This window comes from Panthera leo, chromosome A3, assembly GCF_018350215.1.
Source record: "Panthera leo isolate Ple1 chromosome A3, P.leo_Ple1_pat1.1, whole genome shotgun sequence".
In the NCBI taxonomy this organism is placed as follows: domain Eukaryota; kingdom Metazoa; phylum Chordata; class Mammalia; order Carnivora; family Felidae; genus Panthera; species Panthera leo.
The window spans coordinates 117,836,118-117,858,093 of NC_056681.1; the positions used below are offsets into that span (position 1 = coordinate 117,836,118).

The 21,976-nt window shown below is 40.0% G+C and overlaps 1 protein-coding gene across 6 annotated transcripts; it reads right to left on the reverse strand.

The window, feature by feature from the left end:
* Positions 1 to 1,488: 1,488 nt before the first annotated feature.
* Positions 1,489 to 21,957, reverse strand: GPN1 (GPN-loop GTPase 1). 6 transcript variants are annotated; one of them, XM_042933387.1, is made up of 14 exons: positions 21,905 to 21,957; positions 21,008 to 21,101; positions 18,860 to 18,899; positions 17,322 to 17,388; positions 16,406 to 16,443; positions 13,882 to 13,960; positions 13,577 to 13,671; positions 12,593 to 12,638; positions 11,807 to 11,953; positions 10,632 to 10,714; positions 9,070 to 9,109; positions 8,329 to 8,419; positions 3,691 to 3,798; positions 1,489 to 2,186 (listed from the first exon to the last, which is right to left on the reverse strand). In XM_042933387.1, the coding sequence occupies exons 1-14, from the start codon at positions 21,914 to 21,916 to the stop codon at positions 2,101 to 2,103; spliced, it is 1,026 nt and encodes a 341-aa protein (XP_042789321.1). In that variant the 5' UTR covers positions 21,917 to 21,957; the 3' UTR covers positions 1,489 to 2,100. The 6 variants fall into 6 exon arrangements, with proteins under 6 accessions (XP_042789321.1, XP_042789320.1, XP_042789323.1 ...); XM_042933386.1 differs by having other exon boundaries at positions 21,806 to 21,931; XM_042933389.1 differs by lacking the exons at positions 17,322 to 17,388; positions 18,860 to 18,899 and having other exon boundaries at positions 21,905 to 21,956.
* Between the last annotated feature and the right edge of the window lie 19 nt (positions 21,958 to 21,976).

Below are 21,976 nucleotides of genomic sequence, written 5' to 3' on the forward strand. Positions count from 1 at the left end.
CTAAGCAGAAAAACCAAATATATTCAGTTTGCTTTGTAAATGTTTTCCTCTTGAACAGGTTCAAAAATTTTTTTTAACATTTTATTTTTTACATTCATCATGCCACGAATTCATAGGGAATGGGCTCCAGCAGCTCATGCTTCTTTCCATTGGTTCAAAGTGTACTTCTCTGGGTGGGGCAGGCTGGCACTTCAGCTGAATCCAAATACCTTTTTCTATGGCTTCCTTCTTTTCCTGATCATTTTCCTTCGCACGTTTCAGGAAGCTCTCTGAAGAATTAATATGTACAATCCCCTTTCGCAAGAACCTTGCCCTTGTTTACAACAATGGCAGCAGCATACTGGGCAACACTGTAGACTTTTCCAGTTTTGCCATGCTAAAATTTGTGGGGCGTTCCTTTTTGAATAGTGCCTATTCCTTTGAGGTCCACAATATCACCTTTCTTATAGATTTGCATGTTATGTGGCCAAAGAACAACTCCATGCTTTCTAAAAGGCCTAGAGAACATATGGCAGGTACCACTCCTCTTTCCCTTTGTGTTGGTCATTTTGAAAATTACTGGAAGATGGCAGTTCTGCTATGTTCAAATTATAGACCTATATAGGTCTATACTCTATAGGTATAGAATACTGAAATTGATACTTAATGGCAAAATAAAATATTTTTACTTTTAGAACGTTTAAATTGGAGAATAAGCACCAGATGGTCAAGGTTAGGGTACTCTTAATAAAGCAGGTCATTTTGTGGATACCTGAGATTTTCCTGGCCTAGAACTGTCATAGGCTATTTGAGTTAGAGCAGTGGTTCTCAAACTTAAATGCATGGGAATCCCCTGGAGGACTTATTAAAACAGATTTCTGGGTCCCACCCCCACAGTTTCTGATTGAGGTCTTGAGTGTTGTATTTCTAACAATTTCCCAGGTAATGCTGATGCTTCTGGTCCACTGGCCACACTTGAGAACCACTAAATCAGAATGCAGATTAGGCAGGGATAAAATTCCTTAAAGGAAATGCACTATGTTTTATATTAATAGGAAGAATGTGCAAGCAGGGCAAAACTTACCATGGCTACTATGTATGGAATGTGCACCTGACCCAAATCCATGGCCTTTGATGAAATCACCAAGGATACTTTAAGTTTAAAGTACAATACAGGGGCACCTGGGTGGCTCAGCTGGTTAAGAGTCCTACTCTTGATCTCAGTTCAGGTCTTAATCTCTGGGTTGGGAGTTCAAGCCTCGCACTGGGCTCCATGCTGTGCATGAAACCTACTTTAAAAATATATAAATTTTAAAAATAAAGTACAATACAAACAGCCTGGCTCTGTACCTGGTTACTAGGTATGTATACACAGGAGGCTTTAGTAAACATCCCTCTTTACTGAGACAGGTTTGGACAGGTGGCTTTAAACCTCTGTGTTGAACAAAAGTGAACCTATGTGCAATTATATAATTTTCTTATTTGAAATTATGATAGGGTTACAAAATTAAAATTAAAAACTCTTTATCCAAGTCACCATCAAAAGCAAGATTCTTACTCATTAATCTTTTGTTTTGCTCAATTTCTTCAACAAACTGGTGTCCTAAAATGTTAGCTACCCCACGTGAGACACATTTCATACCCAACATTGATTGATTGCCAAGGAGACTTCCACTGCCACTCTGGGCAAGCTCATGTTTTCTCTCTCCCTTTCTGCTAAAAGGAGGGGAACTCATGGTGTAGGATCAAGGGCAAGATGCTGGGAGAGTAAAGTATAGATCCAGCCTAATAGAGATTTGAAGTGAATTTTAAGTTCTGTTTCATCCATCAGCAGCAAAAGTACGTAAGTTCAAACAATAAAACTGGAAGCTTTAGGCTTGAAGGGGTATCAGCATCCAAAGACAGTCCATATCCTTCCTTGCATAAATCCAAGGAAAAGGCCAAGGGGAATTGGCATCTACCTGCCAGGTCCAAGAGTCTCCTAACCCTGGCTTCATCTGAGTCAAATTTCCCTATTAGAGAAACTCTGCTACTCTGAACAAAATTGTCCTTTATGGTAGCCCCCAATCAGAGGTAAGAATAGTTCCTTCACAGAGTTCCAAACGTTTGAACTTCTAGAAACTATTTGTTGTTTCTCTTCCAGTATTGTGCCATTGATTCTTGCATAAAATTCTGGAATGCTGGCTCTTCACGGCTTTCCTCCGTAACTGCAAGGAAAAAAGGTCAATTCTTTTTAGCTTTTCCATTATATAGGTGGTTAGAGCTGCTGTCACCAGTCCATCAGAAATAGTACTCTGTTTCTAACAAACTAAGTGTTCACTAATCCCAGTAAGGAAATACCTCCCAGAAGCATGCTCTATTTATCATGTTGCCCAAATGCACAATTTCTCTCATCTGTAAATGAGAATACCTCATTCATAAAGTAACTAGAATGAGGTCCCATTCCTAGGTATTTTTAACCAAGAGAAATATATATAGCAGCTTTATTAATAACTAAAATCTGGAAATAACCCAAAAGTCAATTAGCTAATGAATGAACAAATTGTGGTATGGCCACATAATAGAACATTATTCAGCAATAAAAGAACATATTTCTGATACATGGATGGATCCCAAAAGCATTACACTGACTGAAAAAAGTCAAATGCAGCAAGCTATTAAATACTATGATTCCAATTATACAACACTCTGGAAAAAGCAAAATTATAGGAACAGAAATCAGATTACTGATTGCCAAAAACTAAGTGTTCAGGAAGAGGACTGAATAAGGAATAAGGAACAAACAAGCATAAGGAACTTTTGGGGGTGATGGAAGTGTTCTGTATCTTGATTATGATGCCTGTTACAAGTGCACATATATTTGTTAGAACTCATCAAACCAGACACGTAAAAAGGTTGGACTTTATGGTTTGTAAATTACACCTCAATAAATCTGAGTCAGTGAGGTACACTGGATGGTAAAGAGAGGTTTGCTCTTGGTCACTGATTTGACCTCAAAGAGTTGTTTCAAGAAATCGATTTCTGTTCACAGAAATCTATGCCAGGTGGAGAGCCCTTTTGGGTTTCCAGGGCCATTCTATCCTCTGGTACAGTCCCTTCTAACTGGTTTCAGTCTGCCGAGGCCTCTCCTTATGTACTCTTTGTTTCCCCCTCCTTCGCCCCCCCGGTAGTCTTTTATTTTTTTAAGTTTATTTATTTTAAGAGAAAGGGGAGAGTGAGTGCACACACATGCACATGAGTGGGGGAGGGGCAGAAAGGGAGAGAGAGAATCTCAAGCAGGCCCCGTGCTGTCAAGATAGAGCCTGAAGTAGGGCTCGATCTCGCAAACTGTGAGATCATGACCTGAGCCAAAATCATGAAGAGTCAGACCCTTAACTGACTGAGCCGCCCAGGTGCCCCTTCCTCTCATGTATTCTTAAAACAATAATTGCAACCAAACAAAAATCCTGGATTCCTCAGAGTTACGACCTAAAGATGAGAAGACATGAGATTAATAAATAAAAAAGGCTGCAATGAGTTCAATATTAACTACTCAGTAGAAAGGCCAGGAACGCTCAATATATTGAACTCTTGCCTGCTGCTGTATCCAGTGCCATCTCTTCTCTCCCCTGTCACTGGCTGCATACATAAGGTGTCTCTCAATAACAAAAAGCTCCTGAACAAACAATGTGAGGATAAGCAGCTGTTCTCTTTTCATGGGCCATCTCTCACCTCTGTGGTCAATATCATCAGTATCACTGTCTGCTTCCTCATCCTCTTCATCCAAAGTTCCCCGAGTCAGGATCAAGTCAGAAGGGTCGAGTGCAGGAGATAAGCTGTCTACAGAGAAAACACCTATGAGCACCATGTAATGAACCTATGCCTCCTCAAAAAGGTGATTTTCAATCCATGAGTAAGTAGGATTATAAACTGACAGGATGAAAGTAGTCACAATAAATATAAATGCAGAATCTTACCTCTTCTAAATGTATTGTTAATACCACTTAACATTTCTACAGTAGTTTAGTTCACACAATGTTTCATGAATCTAAAAGGTGCTGTTTTTAAGCTTAAGAAAATTCCTGGTAGTAACATCATTCCTTTTTACTAGCTTCAGCTTAGAAGAGGCTATAGTTTTTCCTACAAAGACTACAGACATTTAAGCAGATGCCACGTGCTGGCGAGTCAGGGTAAAAGTGTACAGCACTAAGGAAGTTTCCTGGTGGAAATTTAAGTTCAGAGGGTCTGAAGAGATCAGAGGGTGAAATGACACAGTAAAGGAGCCAGGATATGATTCAAGAAAAAGAGGGAGGGAGGGAGGAAAACGGAAAATCGAATCTATTTTTAGAGCCAAATTCCCTACTCAGGGAAACTGAATAAGGACTAAGTGCCAATCATCAGGAAAACGTCTAATCAAGTAATTCCTGTGAGGGGATTCAGCCTGAGAGAGTTGGGCTCTATGAGAACCTAAAACCATGCTAAGTATCATAGAGCTATGGGAGGACATGACCACTCTCTTCAGGAGCTTGGTCTCAGAGAAACCAGCTGGGGAATAAAGGTGGCCATCAGCAGCAACATCAAGGGACACAAATTTCAACAGGCCTGTGGCCCTGAAAAAGGATGACAACGTGGCATGCTAACAGTCAATGCCTCATTCTGTGTCCAACTATACTTGGGATTTTCCCAAATAACTTCTTGAAAGTCCCCAACCTTTAACAGGTTATCAGAATATGGCAGCAGATTTAATTCACATTTGTTGATTCACATATTCATGAGTGATTCCAAAGGAGCACAGCACACAAATTTACGTTGCTAAGGTGTGCAACAAGCATGGCCAGGCAAGTTCACTTAAATGGTAAACCTAGGCAGTTTCCTGGTAAACCCAGCATTTCCTCCTCCAAGTGGCTTTGTTCTCTACTAAAGATACAGCAATAGCTTTCATCAACAGAACTTCAATCTTTTAAAGGCCAGTCCAGTCCATACCACTCGAAAGTGTGGTTGGGTGGGGGTGCATATATTCTAAATATGAGCACCAACCTAGAAACCCCTAAGAATCAATGACAACATTAATTCAAAAAATAAAAAATTCAATAAAGTAGCAGCATAAAAAGACTAACATATGGAAATTAGAAGCCTTCATATACACAAACATAACCAGTTAGAAGATATGGTTCAGAAAATCCCATTTTCAACACTAACAAAGAAGATAAAATTCTTAGAAAATTTTAACAAGAACTATGCAAAAACCACATGAGGAAAACACTCCTGAAAAATCAAGTTACATTTGACAAATATAAACACACTCCTTGCTCTTGGACAGGAAGACTCAACGTGACAGTTGTCAGTTTGCCCTATATTAAAGAACATAATGCAATGTCAATAAAAACACCAAAGAGCTGTTTTAGCAAGCTAAATAAGTTGACGCTAAAGTTCATACAGAAAAACAAACAGACAGGAAGAGCCAGGGAAACACTACAAAAGAAAAATATGAAAAGGGACTAGCCCTGTCAGACATTAAAACATTTTATACAGGCTCTACGTAATTATAACAGTGTGGTAAAGACACAGACAATCCAGAAGAATAAAACAGAAGTCCAGAAATATACCCAAGTACACATGGAACTTTAGTATACGATACAGGTGGCATCTCAGATTGCTGAGGCAAAGGTAGTCTTTTTAAGAAACAGTGTGGGGGCGCCTGGGTGGCTCAGTCGGTAAAGCGTCCGACTTCGGCTCAGGTCATGATCTCACGGTCCGTGGGTTCGCGCCCCGCGTCGGGCTCTGTGCTGACAGCTCAGAGCCTGGAGCCTGTTTCAGATTCTGTGTCTCCCTCTTTCTCTGACCCTCCCCTGTTCATGCTCTCTGTCTCAAAAATAAATAAATGTTAAAAAAAAAAAAATTTTTTTTTAAAAAGAAACTGTGGTACAATTGTTTATGAAAAAGGTAATACAGAGCTATACTTCACACTATATCCAGGAATAAACTAAATGGATCAGGGATCTAAATGTAGACACTGAGGGGCACCTGGGTGGGTAAGTCGATTAAGCGTCCGACTTCGGCTCAGGTCATGATCTCACAACTCGGGAGTTCAAGCCCTGCGTTGGGCTCTGTGTTGACAGCTCAGAGCCTGGAGCCTGCTCTGGATTCTGTGTCTCCATCTCTCTCTGCCCTTTCCCTGCTCACTCGCTCTCTCTCTCTCTCAAAAATAAACATTAAAAAAATTTTTGTAAACATAGACAGTGAAACCACACAAGAACTACAATAAAACGTAAGTAAATTCCTCTTTAACACAGTATGGGTAAGGGATTCACAATTACGACACAAAATCCAGATGCAGTAAAAGAGAAAGCAAGTAAATTTGACTATATCAAAACAAAATAAAAACTTTCGCCTGGCAAAATAACACCATGAACAAAGTCAAAAAACAACTGATAACCGGGCACCTGGGTGGCTCAGTCTGTTGAGCGACCCACTTCGGCTCAGGTCATGATCTTGCGGTTTGTGAGTTTGAGCCCCGTGTTGGGCTCTGTGCTGACAGCTTAGAGCCTGGAGTCTGCTTCAGATTTTGTATCTCCTCTCTCTGCCCCTTCCCCGCTCATGCTCTGTCTCTCTCTGTCTCAGAAATAAATAAACATTTAAAAAAATTAAAAAAAAAAAAACAAAAACAACTGATAAGGAGCACCTGGGTGGCTCAGTCAGTTGAGCATCTGACTTCAGCTCAGGCCATGATCTCACTGTTCGTGAGTTCAAACACCACATCGGGCTCACTGCTCTCAGCCAGAGCCTACTTTAGATCCTCTGTCCCTCTCTCTCTGTGCCCCTGCCCATCTCCCTCGCACTCGGCTCTCTCTCTGTCAAAAATAAATAAACATTTAAAAAAATCATGACAACTAGGAAGAAAATATTTCCAACTTGCATCACAGAAAAATGGATATTACCCCTATTACATTAATGGGTATTAAAACTAGTGAGTAAACATGTGAAAATTAAAAGGATATTCATATGGTCTCAAAGCATCACCCAACAAAATACTTATCATAAAGGGAAAAATAACTTTATAATGAAAAAAACCTGGCAGACACCAACTTAAGCAAGTAATCAAAATTAACATCACCAGTAATGGGACAAATCTACACTGTGTGCCTCCAGATGTTCTGTGTGGAAAAAACTCAACTTCACTTGTGTAAAGTTCTGCCACCTGAATTGAATACTGACGGAACATCAGACAAACCCAAACTGAGCATCATTCTATAAAACATCTGTCCCATACATTTCAGAATTGTCACTGCCACGAAATACAAAAAATGGCTACAGAACTATTCCAAATTAAAGGAGAACAAGAGACTGGACAACTAAATGCAATGCAGATCCAGGATTTTCTCCTGCTACACAGGGCAAACAGCTACCTCTAAATGAGGACTACACGTTAGACAACACTATCAGTGTTAATTTCCTAATCTTTAGTTAACTATAATGGAGTTCTATAAAATAATATCATTGTTAGGAAATATATGTTAAAGTATTCAAGAACAATATTCAAGAGTAAATCTGTAACTTATTCTTAAATGAGTCCAAAAAAAGGGAATATATATGTAATGTATAAGCACTTTGTTTACAAATACACTTATATGCTTATATGAAATATAACTGCATACCTATTGAGAAAGAAAGAATAAAGTAAATGTGGTAGAACATAAACATTTTTGGAATCTGGTTGAATGACATATAGTAATTCCTATGCTAACCACACAATTTTTCTGTTAATCTGAAATCAGGCCAAAATAAACAGAAAAGAAAAAAAAAAGAGGGGGGTAGAGGGTGAAAAGTATTTAAGAAAATAGAGAAGATATCAAGTATCTTGCCAAAGTAAAGCAAAAACTACCTTAAGAGGAAGAATTCAAAGTCGTATAGTTATATATACAACTTTCAGGAGTTTATATTTCCAAACCATTTTATATATATATACACACAAAGTAAATGTGACAGATCAATTGATCTATCTAAAACACCACATTAGGGGCGCCTGGGTGGCGCAGTCGGTTAAGCGTCCGACTTCAGCCAGGTCACGATCTCGCGGTCCGTGAGTTCGAGCCCCGCGTCAGGCTCCGGGCTGACGGCTCGGAGCCTGGAGCCTGTTTCCGATTCTGTGTCTCCCTCTCTCTCTGCCCCTCCCCCGTTCATGCTCTGTCTCTCTCTGTCCCAAAAATAAATAAAAAACGTTGAAAAAAAAATTTAAAAAAAAAAAAAAATAAAACACCACATTATCTTCATCCTTTTCTCTTTATCTCTCTTAAATGTGAGTATCTTCCTGCTCAGTGGAAATAAGCATATTCTGCTTTTAGTTCCTAACACCAAGAGACCCCCCATTACCAGAGGCAGTCCCTGTGTCCAAGGCTACGGAGCCCATATCTTGCCGAAGACGTTCCAGTTGTTCTTTCTGTTGCTGGCTCTGTGCACTGGCCTGTACATACAGAGAAAAATATCCTCATATTAAAAAAGGAGCCCCCGAGTTAGATGCCAGACTTCTAACAGGAGACAATTAAGTATACAAATACTAAAGGCTATTTAGACATTGAGGCAGGTAAGAGATGGCTGATACGGGAACAGAAACACTGAATACCATGGGCCCAGATTAGCACAAATTCAGACTGAAGGGCTCTGCAGACTGATTTAGAGGTTTCAGAAATAGGACACAAAAACACATCAAAAGAACCCTCAAGAAGACACAGCAGTGATAAGGGGCGCTGTGCAGCCAAAGGGGGCAGGCCAAGTAATTATTTGGAATCAACACTGTGAACCACCTCTTTTGTCTTAAAATTCTATAACCAGCCTTTAAATGAGCCTTGGAGAAGTGAAGTAGGGCATAAGAAGTGCTTAGCAAATGTAACAGAAAAACCAGATTTTTAAAAATTCAAATAAAGAGAAGGAAAATAATTAAGGGGCACTTCTGCATCCAGACAGCACACATACACATTTACTAATTTAAAATAACAAATACCTAAAACATACCCTGATAGCCAAAACAAAAGCATTTATGGCAGAATTATTAGTACATGGTTTGAAGTTATTTTTTTTAGTGGCCCAAAATATACACTAACCCTCCTCTCTTACCAGTGATTTCTTCAGACGTTCATATTCAGGACGATATTCCCTGGAAAGAGAAAACACTTTCTTAATTCTTTTGCTTATTAATCTGTCCTATCTGCCCTCTATCTTCCTAGGTCTCTGACAATAACAGAAGATCTGACCTCACTGAACATTAGATGTAACAAGTCTCAGTCACTGAGATTCTAACCCTTTGGAATTAAAGTCAAGGTGCTTGTCTCCACCCTGTAACCAGCAAAGATACAAAAGACTGACTGCAGGGCTGGAAAGATGAACTCTGGCACCCATGACTCAGGAGCTCATCTTTTTTTTTTTTTAAGTTTTTTTTTTCTTTTTTTTTTTTTTTTTTTTCAGTAATCGCTACATCTGACATGGGGCTTAAACTCACAAGCCCAAGATCAAGAGTCAGATGCCTACAGACTGAGCCAGCCTTGTGCCCCAAGCTCATGCCTCATTTGGGTAAACATTTGAAATGAATAAAAGAAGGAAGGCCTATTGGGCTCAGGTAGCCCAATATATAATTATGTGGCTAATCTGGGCAACAACAGGATATAGAAAAGACTTCATCCTGAGGCTCTGATAACACACAAAAAGACCCCTTGTCTGATGAATCAAAATCAAAACAATGTATATAAGAACCACCATGTGGTTGTTAGAATCTTGCTAAGTATGAAGCCAAGAGGAACATACTAGTAAGCAGCCAATGATCATGCCAGGAGCCCAAGGAAAGGTGCTCTGATGACACTTTCCTTTAGGTAGACAGAATTCCAGTATTTACCCACAATAGTAGTAACAACCATCTATCATGAAGTATGCTTGCTACGTGTCAGCAAGTGTGCTAGGTGCTTCAGATGTATTTTCACAAATAATCCTCACAACAACCTTAACAGTAAGTGCTATTATCCCTGATCTACAAATGATGAAAACTTGCTAAGGCTACTCATTTATTAAGTGCGGGAAACAGAAATCCAACCCATGCCTCTATGACTCCAAAGTCTATGTTCGTAATTTTTTTTTTAAGTAAGCTCTACGCCCAGAGGGGGGCTTGAACTCATGATCCTGAGATCAAGAGTCACATGCTCTACTGAGCCATCCAGGTGCCCCTCCAAAGTCTATGTTCTTAATCCAGGGTCAGCCAATGTGGCAAATAGGCCAAATCAAGCCCACTGCGTATCTTTGTAAATAAAGCTTTATTGGAACACAACCATACCCATTTGTTTACAAACTGTCTGTGGACACCTTTGCCCTACAGTGACAGCTGAGCAGTTGCAACAAAGATTGTATGGCCCACAAAGCCTAAAATATTTACTATCTGGCTTTTTACAAAAAGGTCTTATGATTCTTGCTCTTCATCTTTCAATATAGCAAAGGTCTTATACTCCTATTTTTAAAAAAGTTAATGGGACTTGTTATCCCTAAGTGTACATATACAGATCCAGTACACGTAACATGTGGTAAATAGAATACTTACACTATGAAAACCAAAATGCTTTGCCCGATAAAACTGCTGTTGTATCAGATTGTGTGTTGCTAAGAATGTCATCTACAGGATTTTCCTTTATCCTCACCTTTCATACTCTTCTGCAGCACTGGTGACTTGTGTGAAGAGTTCATCTAAGCCTGTACCCAGAACAGCAGACACACCCACCACCTGCCAAAAGCATCATTAATGCCACTGAGGAAATAAGTGTATATTTAAAAAAAACATTTTTTATGTTTATTTTATTTTTGAGAGACAGAGACAGACAGACAGACAGATATCACAAGTGGGGGAGGGGCAGAGAGAGAGAGGGAGACACAGGATCCGAAGCAGGCTCCAGGCTCTGACCTGTCAGCACAGAGCCTGACGCAGAGCTCAAACTCACAGACTGCGAGATCATGATCTGAGCTGAAGTCAGCACTCAACCAACGGAGCCACCCAGGCACCCCACAAGTGTACATTTTTAAATGGTATACATTACTTTGTTCGAACGTCATAAAATCTTCACAAAAGTTTAGATACTTCAAGATATCTCTTACAAAGAGTAAAGCTAAAACAAAGCAAAACAGCATGCATACTCAAAAACCATGGAAGTAAGTCTATGAAAAAGAGAGGACTGGAAAAGAAAGAGAATTAGCAGGAACAGTAGGAAGTCTTCTCCACTATTCCCTGTCAATTTCAACCACTGTCTGTTCTCTACAAAAATTAGTATCTCATGTTAATTATCTGATGTTAATTATGTCTTTGCTTGGACAATTACCATACTGCTTGCCACACCTACCCTCTTTTGCTTATATAAATCTTAACCTTCCTTCAAAGCCCACCTCTAATGTTATATCCTCCAAAATCCCTCTCAAGAGTGATGTGTCCCTCACCAGCATCAGGCCCAACCTCTAATCTTTTGTAACGTCCTTACCACAATATATCATGTTTCAATTATGTGTGTAGCCTTCTCTTCAAACTAGACCATAAACTCTGAAGGCAGGGTCTTTACCTTACTTATCTTTTTTCCTCTTTTTTTAAAAGTAATCTCTATAATCAACATGGGGCTGAAACTCATGATCCCAAAATTAAGAATCATATGCTCTACCAGTTGAACCAGCCAGGCTTATTTATCTTTCAAACCACCAGTTTTCAATAAGTAATGCTTTAAATGCTTTTTTATGAAGGTAATGAACTTTTCTAAGATATGTTCAAAGCCAGCCCTATGGGTTAAGAGGTTGTCTGAAGGGACTATCAGTATAAGCAGAAGAGAAAGTTTACCCTAAGTGAGCTGTAGAACTCATCTAACACCAGGCTCATTGAACGAGTGAGGTTACTGACGTATGTAGTCTCTTGATTCAGGGCATCTTGGAAAGCCTCAAAATCTTGCATCCATTCCACTGCAAAGCTGTGATCGATGATGTCAGTCTGTACCAGAAAGAGGTCAACTATCAGCAACCAGAGATGAGTTCAGACATCAAACAATGCTAAAAAAATTTTAATTGAGTGATAATAACAAAGAACAATTATTCATATAGTTCCTTTCTGTTTCCCCCATTTCCTTCTCCACTACAACAAATCACAAAGAGCCAAGACTGTTGTAAATAATTAAATGAAGATAGGTGTTCTCTTGATGGACGCAGACCCTCCACCATCCACAGCCAAGTGACCATGGCCACAGTGGATGCCAGCACATTCTAAGCTCTGAAGTGATACGGTCTTTTGAATACTAGTCATCAACCCTACAACAGGGAAGTTTAGTATCTGTTTTAATTGCTACTTCCACCCCCACGTGCACAGTCACAATTCTAAGGGATAACATACACTATGCTTGAGGGGCTACTCTATCTGGCTTAAAACTACTTTGATAAGAGTCAGTGATACATATTCATATATTCATATAATCTGACTGAATCTTCTTCCTAGAAGTGCTCATGACTTTGTTTCCGCTAAGTCTGAATCTGTTCTCCAGCATGTGAAAATCCTTCTCACCTACCCAAACCTTCCATTAACACAAGGTTCTGATGAAAAAGAAATACTGAATCACAAAAGGAAGGATCCACTTACTTTATTCATAACCACAATGAAAGGCAGCTTGGTTTTGTACAAGATGCTGAAAATCAAACATCAAGACATTAGTAAAAGCACTTAAGTTCTTGCTTGCCTTGTGTCACTCTGTTGGAATGGAATAAAGAGAAGCGGGATGGATTCAGACTCTACATACAGGTATCCACTCTTGCACAGCACTCACATTCTCCTCTCCCAAGAGGAAAAACCATCACCACCATCAAGCAAACACCACACACACTTTCTTGGAGCAATAATGCTTTAATACTGATTTTGGTTTTTGTGTATGTTTTTTGCCTGGTTGTTTGTTTTTACCAAATAATTGTCTTTTAAGCAATAAATATGCAAACAAAAAGTACTGTCATCCGATTTCTATTTCGATTAGGATTTCTTGTGTCTAACTAGAAGGGACATCCCTAGTCACATTAGGAGGCATGAATACTGGCAGTGGCTTCTGTATACCCCCAAAATCAAACTCTCTCAGATTTAATAATGGTTGGCCTTGCTCCTATGTCTAATGCATTCACATACCCGAGTGAGGCATGTCCTTCTGCCTCTAATGACACCATTCCTGGAGCAAACTTGTGCTTTTTGGAATTATAGATGAATCTCTTTGTTCATGATCCCTCATATTATAATTTAACTCTACCTGTCATAACACAGAAAAGGAGCACTTACACCAAGGAACTCTATTCTATTTAGACTTCTTTCATTCAACTGGGAGGAACTACCAGAAACTCCACCTATTTCTGTAACAAGCAAGGGAGGAAGATAAGTTGCCCATAGAGAATGCCAACACATGTGCCTCTTTTCCCTTCTAACCCCTCCCCAACTCATAACCACTAAACTGAGGGGCAAATTTGGATGAGCACAAATCCAGGTTGGTAAGCACTCAGGACTCAAATACAAAAAAAAAAAAAAAAAAGAGAGAGAAAGAAGGCTTCATACCTTGCTGTAATACCATGCCCACCAATAATCAATTACCTGCAGGCATAGAGCATATTGGACATGAAGGTTACTGGGTTGGTACTTCTTGATGTGTCCATGACATAAATGACAACTGTTGGAAATGAAGATGCCTAAAGCCACAAAATAACCACAGCCTTAGTCAAAGGGCTCATAACCTATCCCCAAACTCCCCCCAACCTTCCTTAGCAAGGGAAAGTCATTTGAAGCAGGGTGTACAGAGCTTCCATAACTCCCTCCCACATAAGGTCCCAGGCAATAAAGAGATGCTTAACCAGTCTAGTTCTCTAGTTACTCTAAGTAACAAGTCCTAGAATACTCACCAGGGCCTCAGTGATGATTGTCCCAGAAGCTGACCACGTGAACACCTCAATCTGTCCAGGTGTGTCAATCAAGACATATCTGTGCCAAGAAAGACCATTAAAGAGGGGCACCTGGGTGGCTCAGTCAGTTAGGCATCCAACTCTGGATTTTGGCTCAGGTCATAATCTCACCGTTGATGAGATCAAGCCCTGTGTCAGGGCCTGCTCTGACAGTGCAGGGTCTGCTTGGGAGTCTCTCCCACTCTCTCTACACCTACCCCTGCTCGCTCTCTCTCTCTCTTAATAAACATTTGAAGTAAATAAATAAGTTAAAAAAAAAAAAAAAAGACCATTAAAGAAGTATTAAACTTGTGCAATGCTGAACAAGATTCCATCACACAAAACACTGAACATCTGATCATCCAAGATTGGAATAACCTCTTCACACTATCAAGTGTAACTTCCTCCCATTGCCCTTAAAATGCATACTACATTCCCCCAGGCTTTGCTCAATGTCCAGTATTCATGCTACCAGGCAGCAGGAGCAGCGGTCCTCAAATTGCTGCAAATGATCACAGAGGAAACTGTGATAGTTTTAGAAACACACTGCATTAAAAGAAGAGAGAAGCAGGGGCGCCTGGGTGGCTCAGTTGGATAAGCATCTGACTCCTGATTTCGGCTCAGGTCATGATTTCACAGGCTCATGATTTTGAGCCCCGTGTCAGGCTCCACACTGACAGCTCGGAGCCTGCTTGGGATTCTCCCTCTCCCTCTGCTACTCCACCGCTCTCTCTCTCATGCGCATGCTCTCTCTCAAACTAAATAAATAAACCTTTTAAAAAAATGAAAGATAAGCAAAACCGGAAGGGAAATATCCTGGGAAACCATCTGGTTTCTTGGGATAGCCGTGGGGTAAAGGTGGAGGGGAAGGAGAAATAGAGGGATAGGGAAGTGACAGCTAAAGAATACAGTGTTTCTTCTTGAGGTGATAGAAATATTCTAAAATTGACTGTAGTTATGGTTGCATAATTCTGTAAAAGCCACTGAAATGAACACTTTACATGGTATATGAATTACATATCTAAATAAAGCTATTTTTAAAAATGAGCAAAGAATTTTCAATAGACATTTCTCCAAATATACACCAATGGCTAAAATGTATATAAAATGATGTTCAACATCACTAATCATTGAGGAAATACAAACCAAATGTGATACCACAATCACATGCCACTTCACGCCCACTGACATGGCTATAACAAAAACAAGGACAGCAACAAGTATTGGCAAGGATGTGGACAAGGAACCCTCACACAGTGCTGGTGAGAACGTACAATGGTGCAGCCACCAGGAGCTGGGGGTGGGAAGGGGGAACAACAGGAACTGCTAATGAGTATGGAATTTCTTTTGAGGATGAAGAAAAAGGTCTGGAATTAGATAGTGGTGATCAATGCATAACATTACAAATACACTGAAAACCCATTGTATACTTTAAAATTAGAGTGCACTTTGTGTATTTGTATCTCAATAAAGCCGTTATTTTTTACCTCTAGTACGATCCCATTTCTGTAAAAACACCTTATCCATCCATCCTTCTACGTATATACGCATGGAAACATGTGGAATGATAGTCACTGATAGCAATGACAATATATATAATATTATGTAATAATGTTTTACATGTATCATACACTATAAATACTAAAAAATAATATGTAATAGTTAATAATAATGATAGTTACTTCTAGTGGGAATCAGGGTGATAGTTTCATCTTTAAAAATTTTTTTTAACGTTTATTCATTTTTGAGACAGAGAGAGACAGAGCATGAGCAGGGGAGGGGCAGAGAGAGAGGGAGACACAGAATCCAGAGCAGGCTCCAGGCTCTGAGCTGTCAGCACAGAGCCTGACGCAGGGCTCGAACTCACAGACCGCGAGATCCTGACCTGAGCCGAAGTCGGACGCCCAACCGACTGAGCCACCCAGGCGCCCCGATATTTCATCTTTTAAATATTATGTGTGGTTTGAATTCTCTACAATGAGCAGATAGTCTTTTTTTTAACAAAAATAATGAATCATCTTTTTTTTTAAAAAGTGAACCTATCATGATCTAATGACCGTTAAATGTAGATAATAACAGTGTTATTTTATTTTATATTTTGATACTATTTAAATTTAAAGAAATAATTATTCTCTCTGAATCACATAAATTATATTCATTTAAACAAGGGTTAGAAAGGTGTTTCAGAGACTTTCATGCCAGCAAGTGTGGTCTCCCAAGAGAAGGCAGGTAGACGACTGAATTTGGACAAAGTCTCAATGCCTCCTAGGAAGTGGTGGGCTTATATGACAGTGATCGGTGGCAGGATACTATTAAATTTAGCTCTACACTATATAGCATCTTAATGATTTTTAGCCCACTTTTTTTCTTCACTTCTAATGGTTTTATCCCAACCTACACTCTTTCAGAGCCTGATGGTACCCTGAAATTCTAGAGATGTGTCAATTAGAGAGTAATAAATAGGTGTTAAACTGAAATCACTTACTTAGACATGTTCTGGGCCTTCTCAATAAATTTCATGACCTAAAAGAGAAAGATGCCAATTACAACAGATAATCACAAATCCCTCTGCAGGGAGGCCTGCCTTTTAGGCACTATCAACTATTCAATCTCTGTGTTCTCGATTAGGACACCAACTAATGAACTCAATGAACTGAAGAAACACAGCCACATCAGCAGCAAGCAAGGTCCTGAGAAGCTGAAGATGATCTGTCACTGTCAGGTCATATCTCTTGGTGCTTTGGTAAAATATTAATAGCCTGTCTCATGGAGTGACATTAGGGTAAAAAATTAGTAACTACATGAGGCACCTGGGTAGCTCAGTCAGTTAAGCGTCCGACTTTGGTTCATGTCATGATCTTGTGGTTCGTGAGTTCAAGCCCTACGTCAGGCTCTGTGCTGACAGCTCAGAGCCTGGAGCCTGCGTCGGATTCTGTGTCTCCTCCTCTCTCTGCCCCTCCCACGCTCATGCTCTGTCGCTCAATAACAAATACACGTTAAAAAAAATTTTTTTTTAATTAGTAACTACAAAACACTTTTATAGAAATAGAGAAAAAGCTAGCCAATGACAATTATGTCACATGTAAAAAGCCCCATTATCTTTCCATTCCACGCCCACTAGCCCATCCCACTCCCCAACCCTCCACTCCATCCTCAAGGTAACGTCCAAGACATGATCAAGAAAAGAACCTACGTCTCTTGGATTTTTGTTTTAATGGCTATGAAGCATCTCACATCACTGATCATTGTCATTACCCACTTCTCTGTCTACCAAAACACTTACTTCTTTTCTATATGCATACGCAGGCTTATTGCTCTTCTTTCCCAGTGTGAGCAAGCTACAGCATTTAGAAGTCACGGGTTTTTACACAGCCATGTCATAAAAGTAGAAACAGACATACCTGATCAAATCTGGTAGCAAAGAGATTGAGTGAAGTCACTATACCACCATTGGGCCCAAGTCCATACCTGGACACTAAGTTGAGGATTTAAATTACTTACAGATCAATTTAGATGATGAAGTTCATACTTAGGGTATCATTCACACAAACAGCATTATAACTAAGTGTTCCATGAATGGACACTGGCAGCTAATCCTTGACTAGTACATACCACACAACCCTAACATCACAAGGAAATATTCATTATCAACATCTTCCTCATCCGTTCGTCATTTTAGGGATGGCTAGGCAAAATGAAGTAATTAAAGTGACCAAAATGTGGGGCACCTGGATGGCTCAGTCAGTTAAGCGTCCAACTTTGGCTCAGGTCATAATCTCACAGTTCTTGAGTCCAAGCCCTGCATCGGGCTCTCTGCTGTCAGTGCAGAACCTGCTTCAAATCCTCTGTCTCCCTCTCTGCCCCTCCCCTGCTTGTATTCTCTCTCCCTCAAAAATAGACAAACATTAAAAATAAATAAATAAAGGTGCCTGGGTGGCTCAGTCAGTTAAGCATCCGACTTCGGCTTGGGTCATGATCTCATGGTTCATGGGTTCAAGCTCCACATCGGGCTCTCCGCAGTCAGCACAGAGCCTGCTTCACACCCTCTGTCTTCTTCTCTCTCGGCCCCTTCCCTGCACACTCTCTTTCTCTCAAAAATAAATAAACATTTTAAATAAATAAATAAATACATAAATACATAAATAAAGTGACCAAAATGTAATAGATGCATCAGGCAGTGAGAGCCTAATGGCATTAGCCAGTAAGACCATCTATATCACACTGCTTGCTCTGATCCTTACTGATCAAGCAACCCGATTATAATTAGTTAACCCACCTAGACCTGCCTACACTCAAAGTACACATTTCACACAGCAATGTACTATGAGTTGATCCTACTACTAAACCTACTCATTTCTGAGTTTCCCAGTCAGAGGAGGTAGTGGCCTCCAAGGCAATACTACTTTGTGGAACCCAGGCACAGCACCAGCTAGCCTCTCTCACTCTGTGCTCTCTCCTTACCACAGCCTATAATTCTAGGAAAATGGTAAGAAAACTGAAATCACAAGCTGAAATAGTATTTCTAATCACCTACAATACCTTTCCTCACATTCATCTTTCCATCCTCTTAGTTCAATTACTTTGAAACGGGAGTCTGGGTGGCTCAGTTAAGTGTCTGACTCTTGATTTCAACTCAGGTCATTATCTCACAATTCATGGGTTCAAGCCCTACGTTGAGCTCCGAGCTTGCTAGGAATTCTCTGTTTCTCCCTCTCTCTCACCCTTCCCCTGCTTGCATGTGCGTATGGGCACTCTCTCTCAAAATAAATAAATAAACTTAAAAAAAAATCCTTTAAAAAATTACTTTAAAGCAATTAATTAAATGCTTTTGCTAGTATTGTTTTACAAAGATACAAAAACACTCTCTCAAAGCCACAAAATATGGACAATAACTATCCAGTGATGAGTCAGCACAGGAGGCAGATGCAGAAAAGGATACTGTTTCATGACTTCTTTATACTTGACGGTGTCACGAATATCTGGGGGGGGGGGGAGGAGGGGGGAAAGAATTCACTGGAATTTAACACATAAGAAACAGTAAGTTTGAGACCCTCCACCTATCATAGCCTCAGCCAATAGGCCTCTCAAGTCACCTCTGCTTCCTCTGAGGAGAAGAAATAAGTTTCTCTCTTGGTATCTCAGTTAGTTTTCAAATCTGTTTTCTAAATTTTCAAGCTAAGGTCAATGAACTGTGATAGGGAAAAAAGCAAAATCGTGACGAGAACAAAAAGGGAGAAGGCACCCTGCAAGTACCTTCTCTACCAGCAAGATGCTGAAAGCAGCTTTTCAGGCTGCTCTTGCCTGCGTTCTCTTCTACTAACCCCTGGCTCCACACTGCTTTCCTTCCTTACAAAGGATAACTGGCAAGGCACCCATGACAAACGTAAGACTAGGAGCTTGGAAGTTAAGGTAGACATGGTCTGAAATAAGAAGAAAAGTTCTGTACAACTTAAATACCTTATCAGTGACCATATGCATAGAAAAAGAGAGCTAAAAAAATATGAAATTGTTGAGTTACTATATTGTACACTTGAAACTAATATAACATTATATTTGAACCATACTGGAATTAAAAGTAGAAAGAAAGCAAGAAAGCAAGCAAGAAAGAAAGCTAAATCAAGAAAAAGTTTTCTTATTGCCTACTAGTAACAGGGTAATGCAGACATGATTTTTCAAAGGGAAAATTAACGCATCCAGTAATATCTAACTAAATCTAACTATCAGCCTGTAGACCCACCAACTATTAGAATTCCATCTTTTTCTAAATTTAAGTATAATTGACATAGAGTATCTTAGTTTCAGGTTTATATCATAATGATTAGATATTTTTACATATTTCAAAATGATCTCCACAGTAAGTGCAGTTACCATCTGTCACCAAAGTTATTATATTAGGCTGTACCTTATATCCCTGTAATTTATTGTGTAACTGGACATTTGTACCTCTTAATCCCCTTCACCTACTTCACCCACCTCCTAAATCCTCCTGTCTCTGGTAACCAACAGTTTGTTTCCTGTATCTGAGTCTGTTGCTGCTTTGTTTGGTTTGTTCCTTTGTTTTGTTTTTTAGATTCTACATATAAGTGAAATCATAATGTATTTGTCTTTCTGTCTTGATTTATCTCCCTTAACATAACACCCTCTAGATCCATCCATGTTGTCACGAATGGTAAGATTTCATTCTATTTTATGGTTGAGTCATTTTCCACGGTGCATGTATATATATATATACACACATACACTGTATCTTGTTGATCCATTCATCTATCAACCGAAGTCCATCCTTTAAGTGAGAAGATGTCAATTTTTTCCCAAACCCTTCCCAAAATGATCTCTGCTTAATACAAGGTTTTCCTTTATTAGTTTAACTAGGGTACGAGCAGCTTAACAAGATTAAGAGACACGGAGGGAGAAAATTAGCACAGTGACAGCCTAGAAATCAGGAGACCCACAGATCCCATCAAGAATTAGGACACTGAATCATATCCACTCTTAATTTTTTTCATAGCCACAGATTCCTCTGAAAGCCTGATAACTGGAAACCCCTCTCCAAAGCAATGCATATATGCACATATATATATATATATATATATATATACGTGTGTATATATATATATATATATATATATACACACGTATATATACGCACACACATATTTTCCCATGTAACGTTGGGAGTGGAAGCAAGGTTCCTATAGATCAGTACATGAACTACCACACAAGAACCCTTAAACTCTCAACTTTTGATAAAAGAAACTAAATAAAACAGGTTTATGTACCAGAGCCTGCTGAAGTGACCTGGAAGTGAGAGGACTGACTTTCTGTCATTTCGCTATCCCAAGTAACAATAGCCTGAAACCCTAGGGTCAGAAAGAGGGGAGAGATAATGTGAAGGAAGCAAATTTAGTTAGGGAACAAATAAAAGAATGTGCATAAGGGAGAAGACTTGTTTAGAGAGTCTAGCAAATTCACAGAAAATGAAAATTGGCAGTTTTGAAAAATGAAAAACGAAAGCATTGAAGTCTGGCAAGCTGGAAGTGTTCCATTTTCTGAGGGACTTCACCCAGTTCTGGTACAGTTTACTCACCAATATTGGCAGGAAAGGGTACTTCATGTACAGCTGGGTCCAGATTAATCACATAAGGTGGAGACCCTTGGCTATGCAGATGTCCCGTAAGCCTCTGCAGAGGTGATGGGGAGAGGGTTGTAGTGAGACAAAGAGGGAATGATAGGGACCAAGAGAGAACTTCCATTCCTTTATGGATCATACCTGAAGACTTCTGCACTTACCCTTCTCAGTACTTGAGATATTCGCCCCCAATATCCACCTCCAACATTCAACTCAGATGAAACGCTACCTTTTATCACCCACCTAACAGCCTCCCCCTACTCTCGATCACTTATCTACTTGATTTGTGTTTTTTTTCTAGCACTCCCACTAAAACATTAGCTCCAAAAAGCGGGAACCTAGTAAACTCAATTTCGCTGTGTCCGCGGTGGCTGAAACATGACAGCTGTGCAAGAAATAATTCTTTAACAATCTACACCAAAAGTCCGTGTGTTAGCACTGTATTAATTAATTGCCAGTTACTCGTAAGACTGTCTTCGAGAAGCTGACAACTTTGTCGGTAAGACAATTCCAGAACGCGGTAAGCTGTACCAAGCACGAACTGAGGGTGTGCAGATGAGAGCCCTAGCCCTAATTAAACCAGACTAGAGTCGAAAAGGCTAGCCTAAGAAGGAACCGGAGTTGCTGGCAAGTTCTCGAAAGCCGCACGCGGGTCCCCTCCAACTCCCTGAGACCTTCCTCCCGTTCTCCCTGGCCTTTCGCCTGCCACTGTCAACCTCTCGCGCGCACCTATTACGCCCGCGCCCTGTACGTCACCTGTACAAAGGTGGTTTTCCCAGATCCCGCCATTCCCAACACCAACAGACACACTGGGGGCCGAAGACCCCCAGAAGCCTGCGACTCAGCTTCACCTACGGGCTCCGCCATCTTTCTCCTGGCTCCGCCCACTCTACCGTAGTGACGCTGCGTGCTTAGAGAGGCTTCTGT

What these genes read in the sequence shown, in the direction of transcription:
- GPN1 (XM_042933386.1), bottom strand. Translation starts at nt 21,916, where the DNA reads ATGGCGGAGCCCGTAGGTGAAGCTGAGTCGCAGGCTTCTGGGGGTCTT. An exon ending in TTGCTACCAGATTTGATCAG is followed by an intron (nt 16,444 to 17,321) that starts GTATGTCTGTTT and finishes TTTCTCTTTTAG; the next exon opens with GTCATGAAATTTATTGAGAA. An exon ending in AAGGCCCAGAACATGTCTAA is followed by an intron (nt 13,961 to 16,405) that starts GTAAGTGATTTC and finishes TTCTTGGCACAG; the next exon opens with ATATGTCTTGATTGACACAC.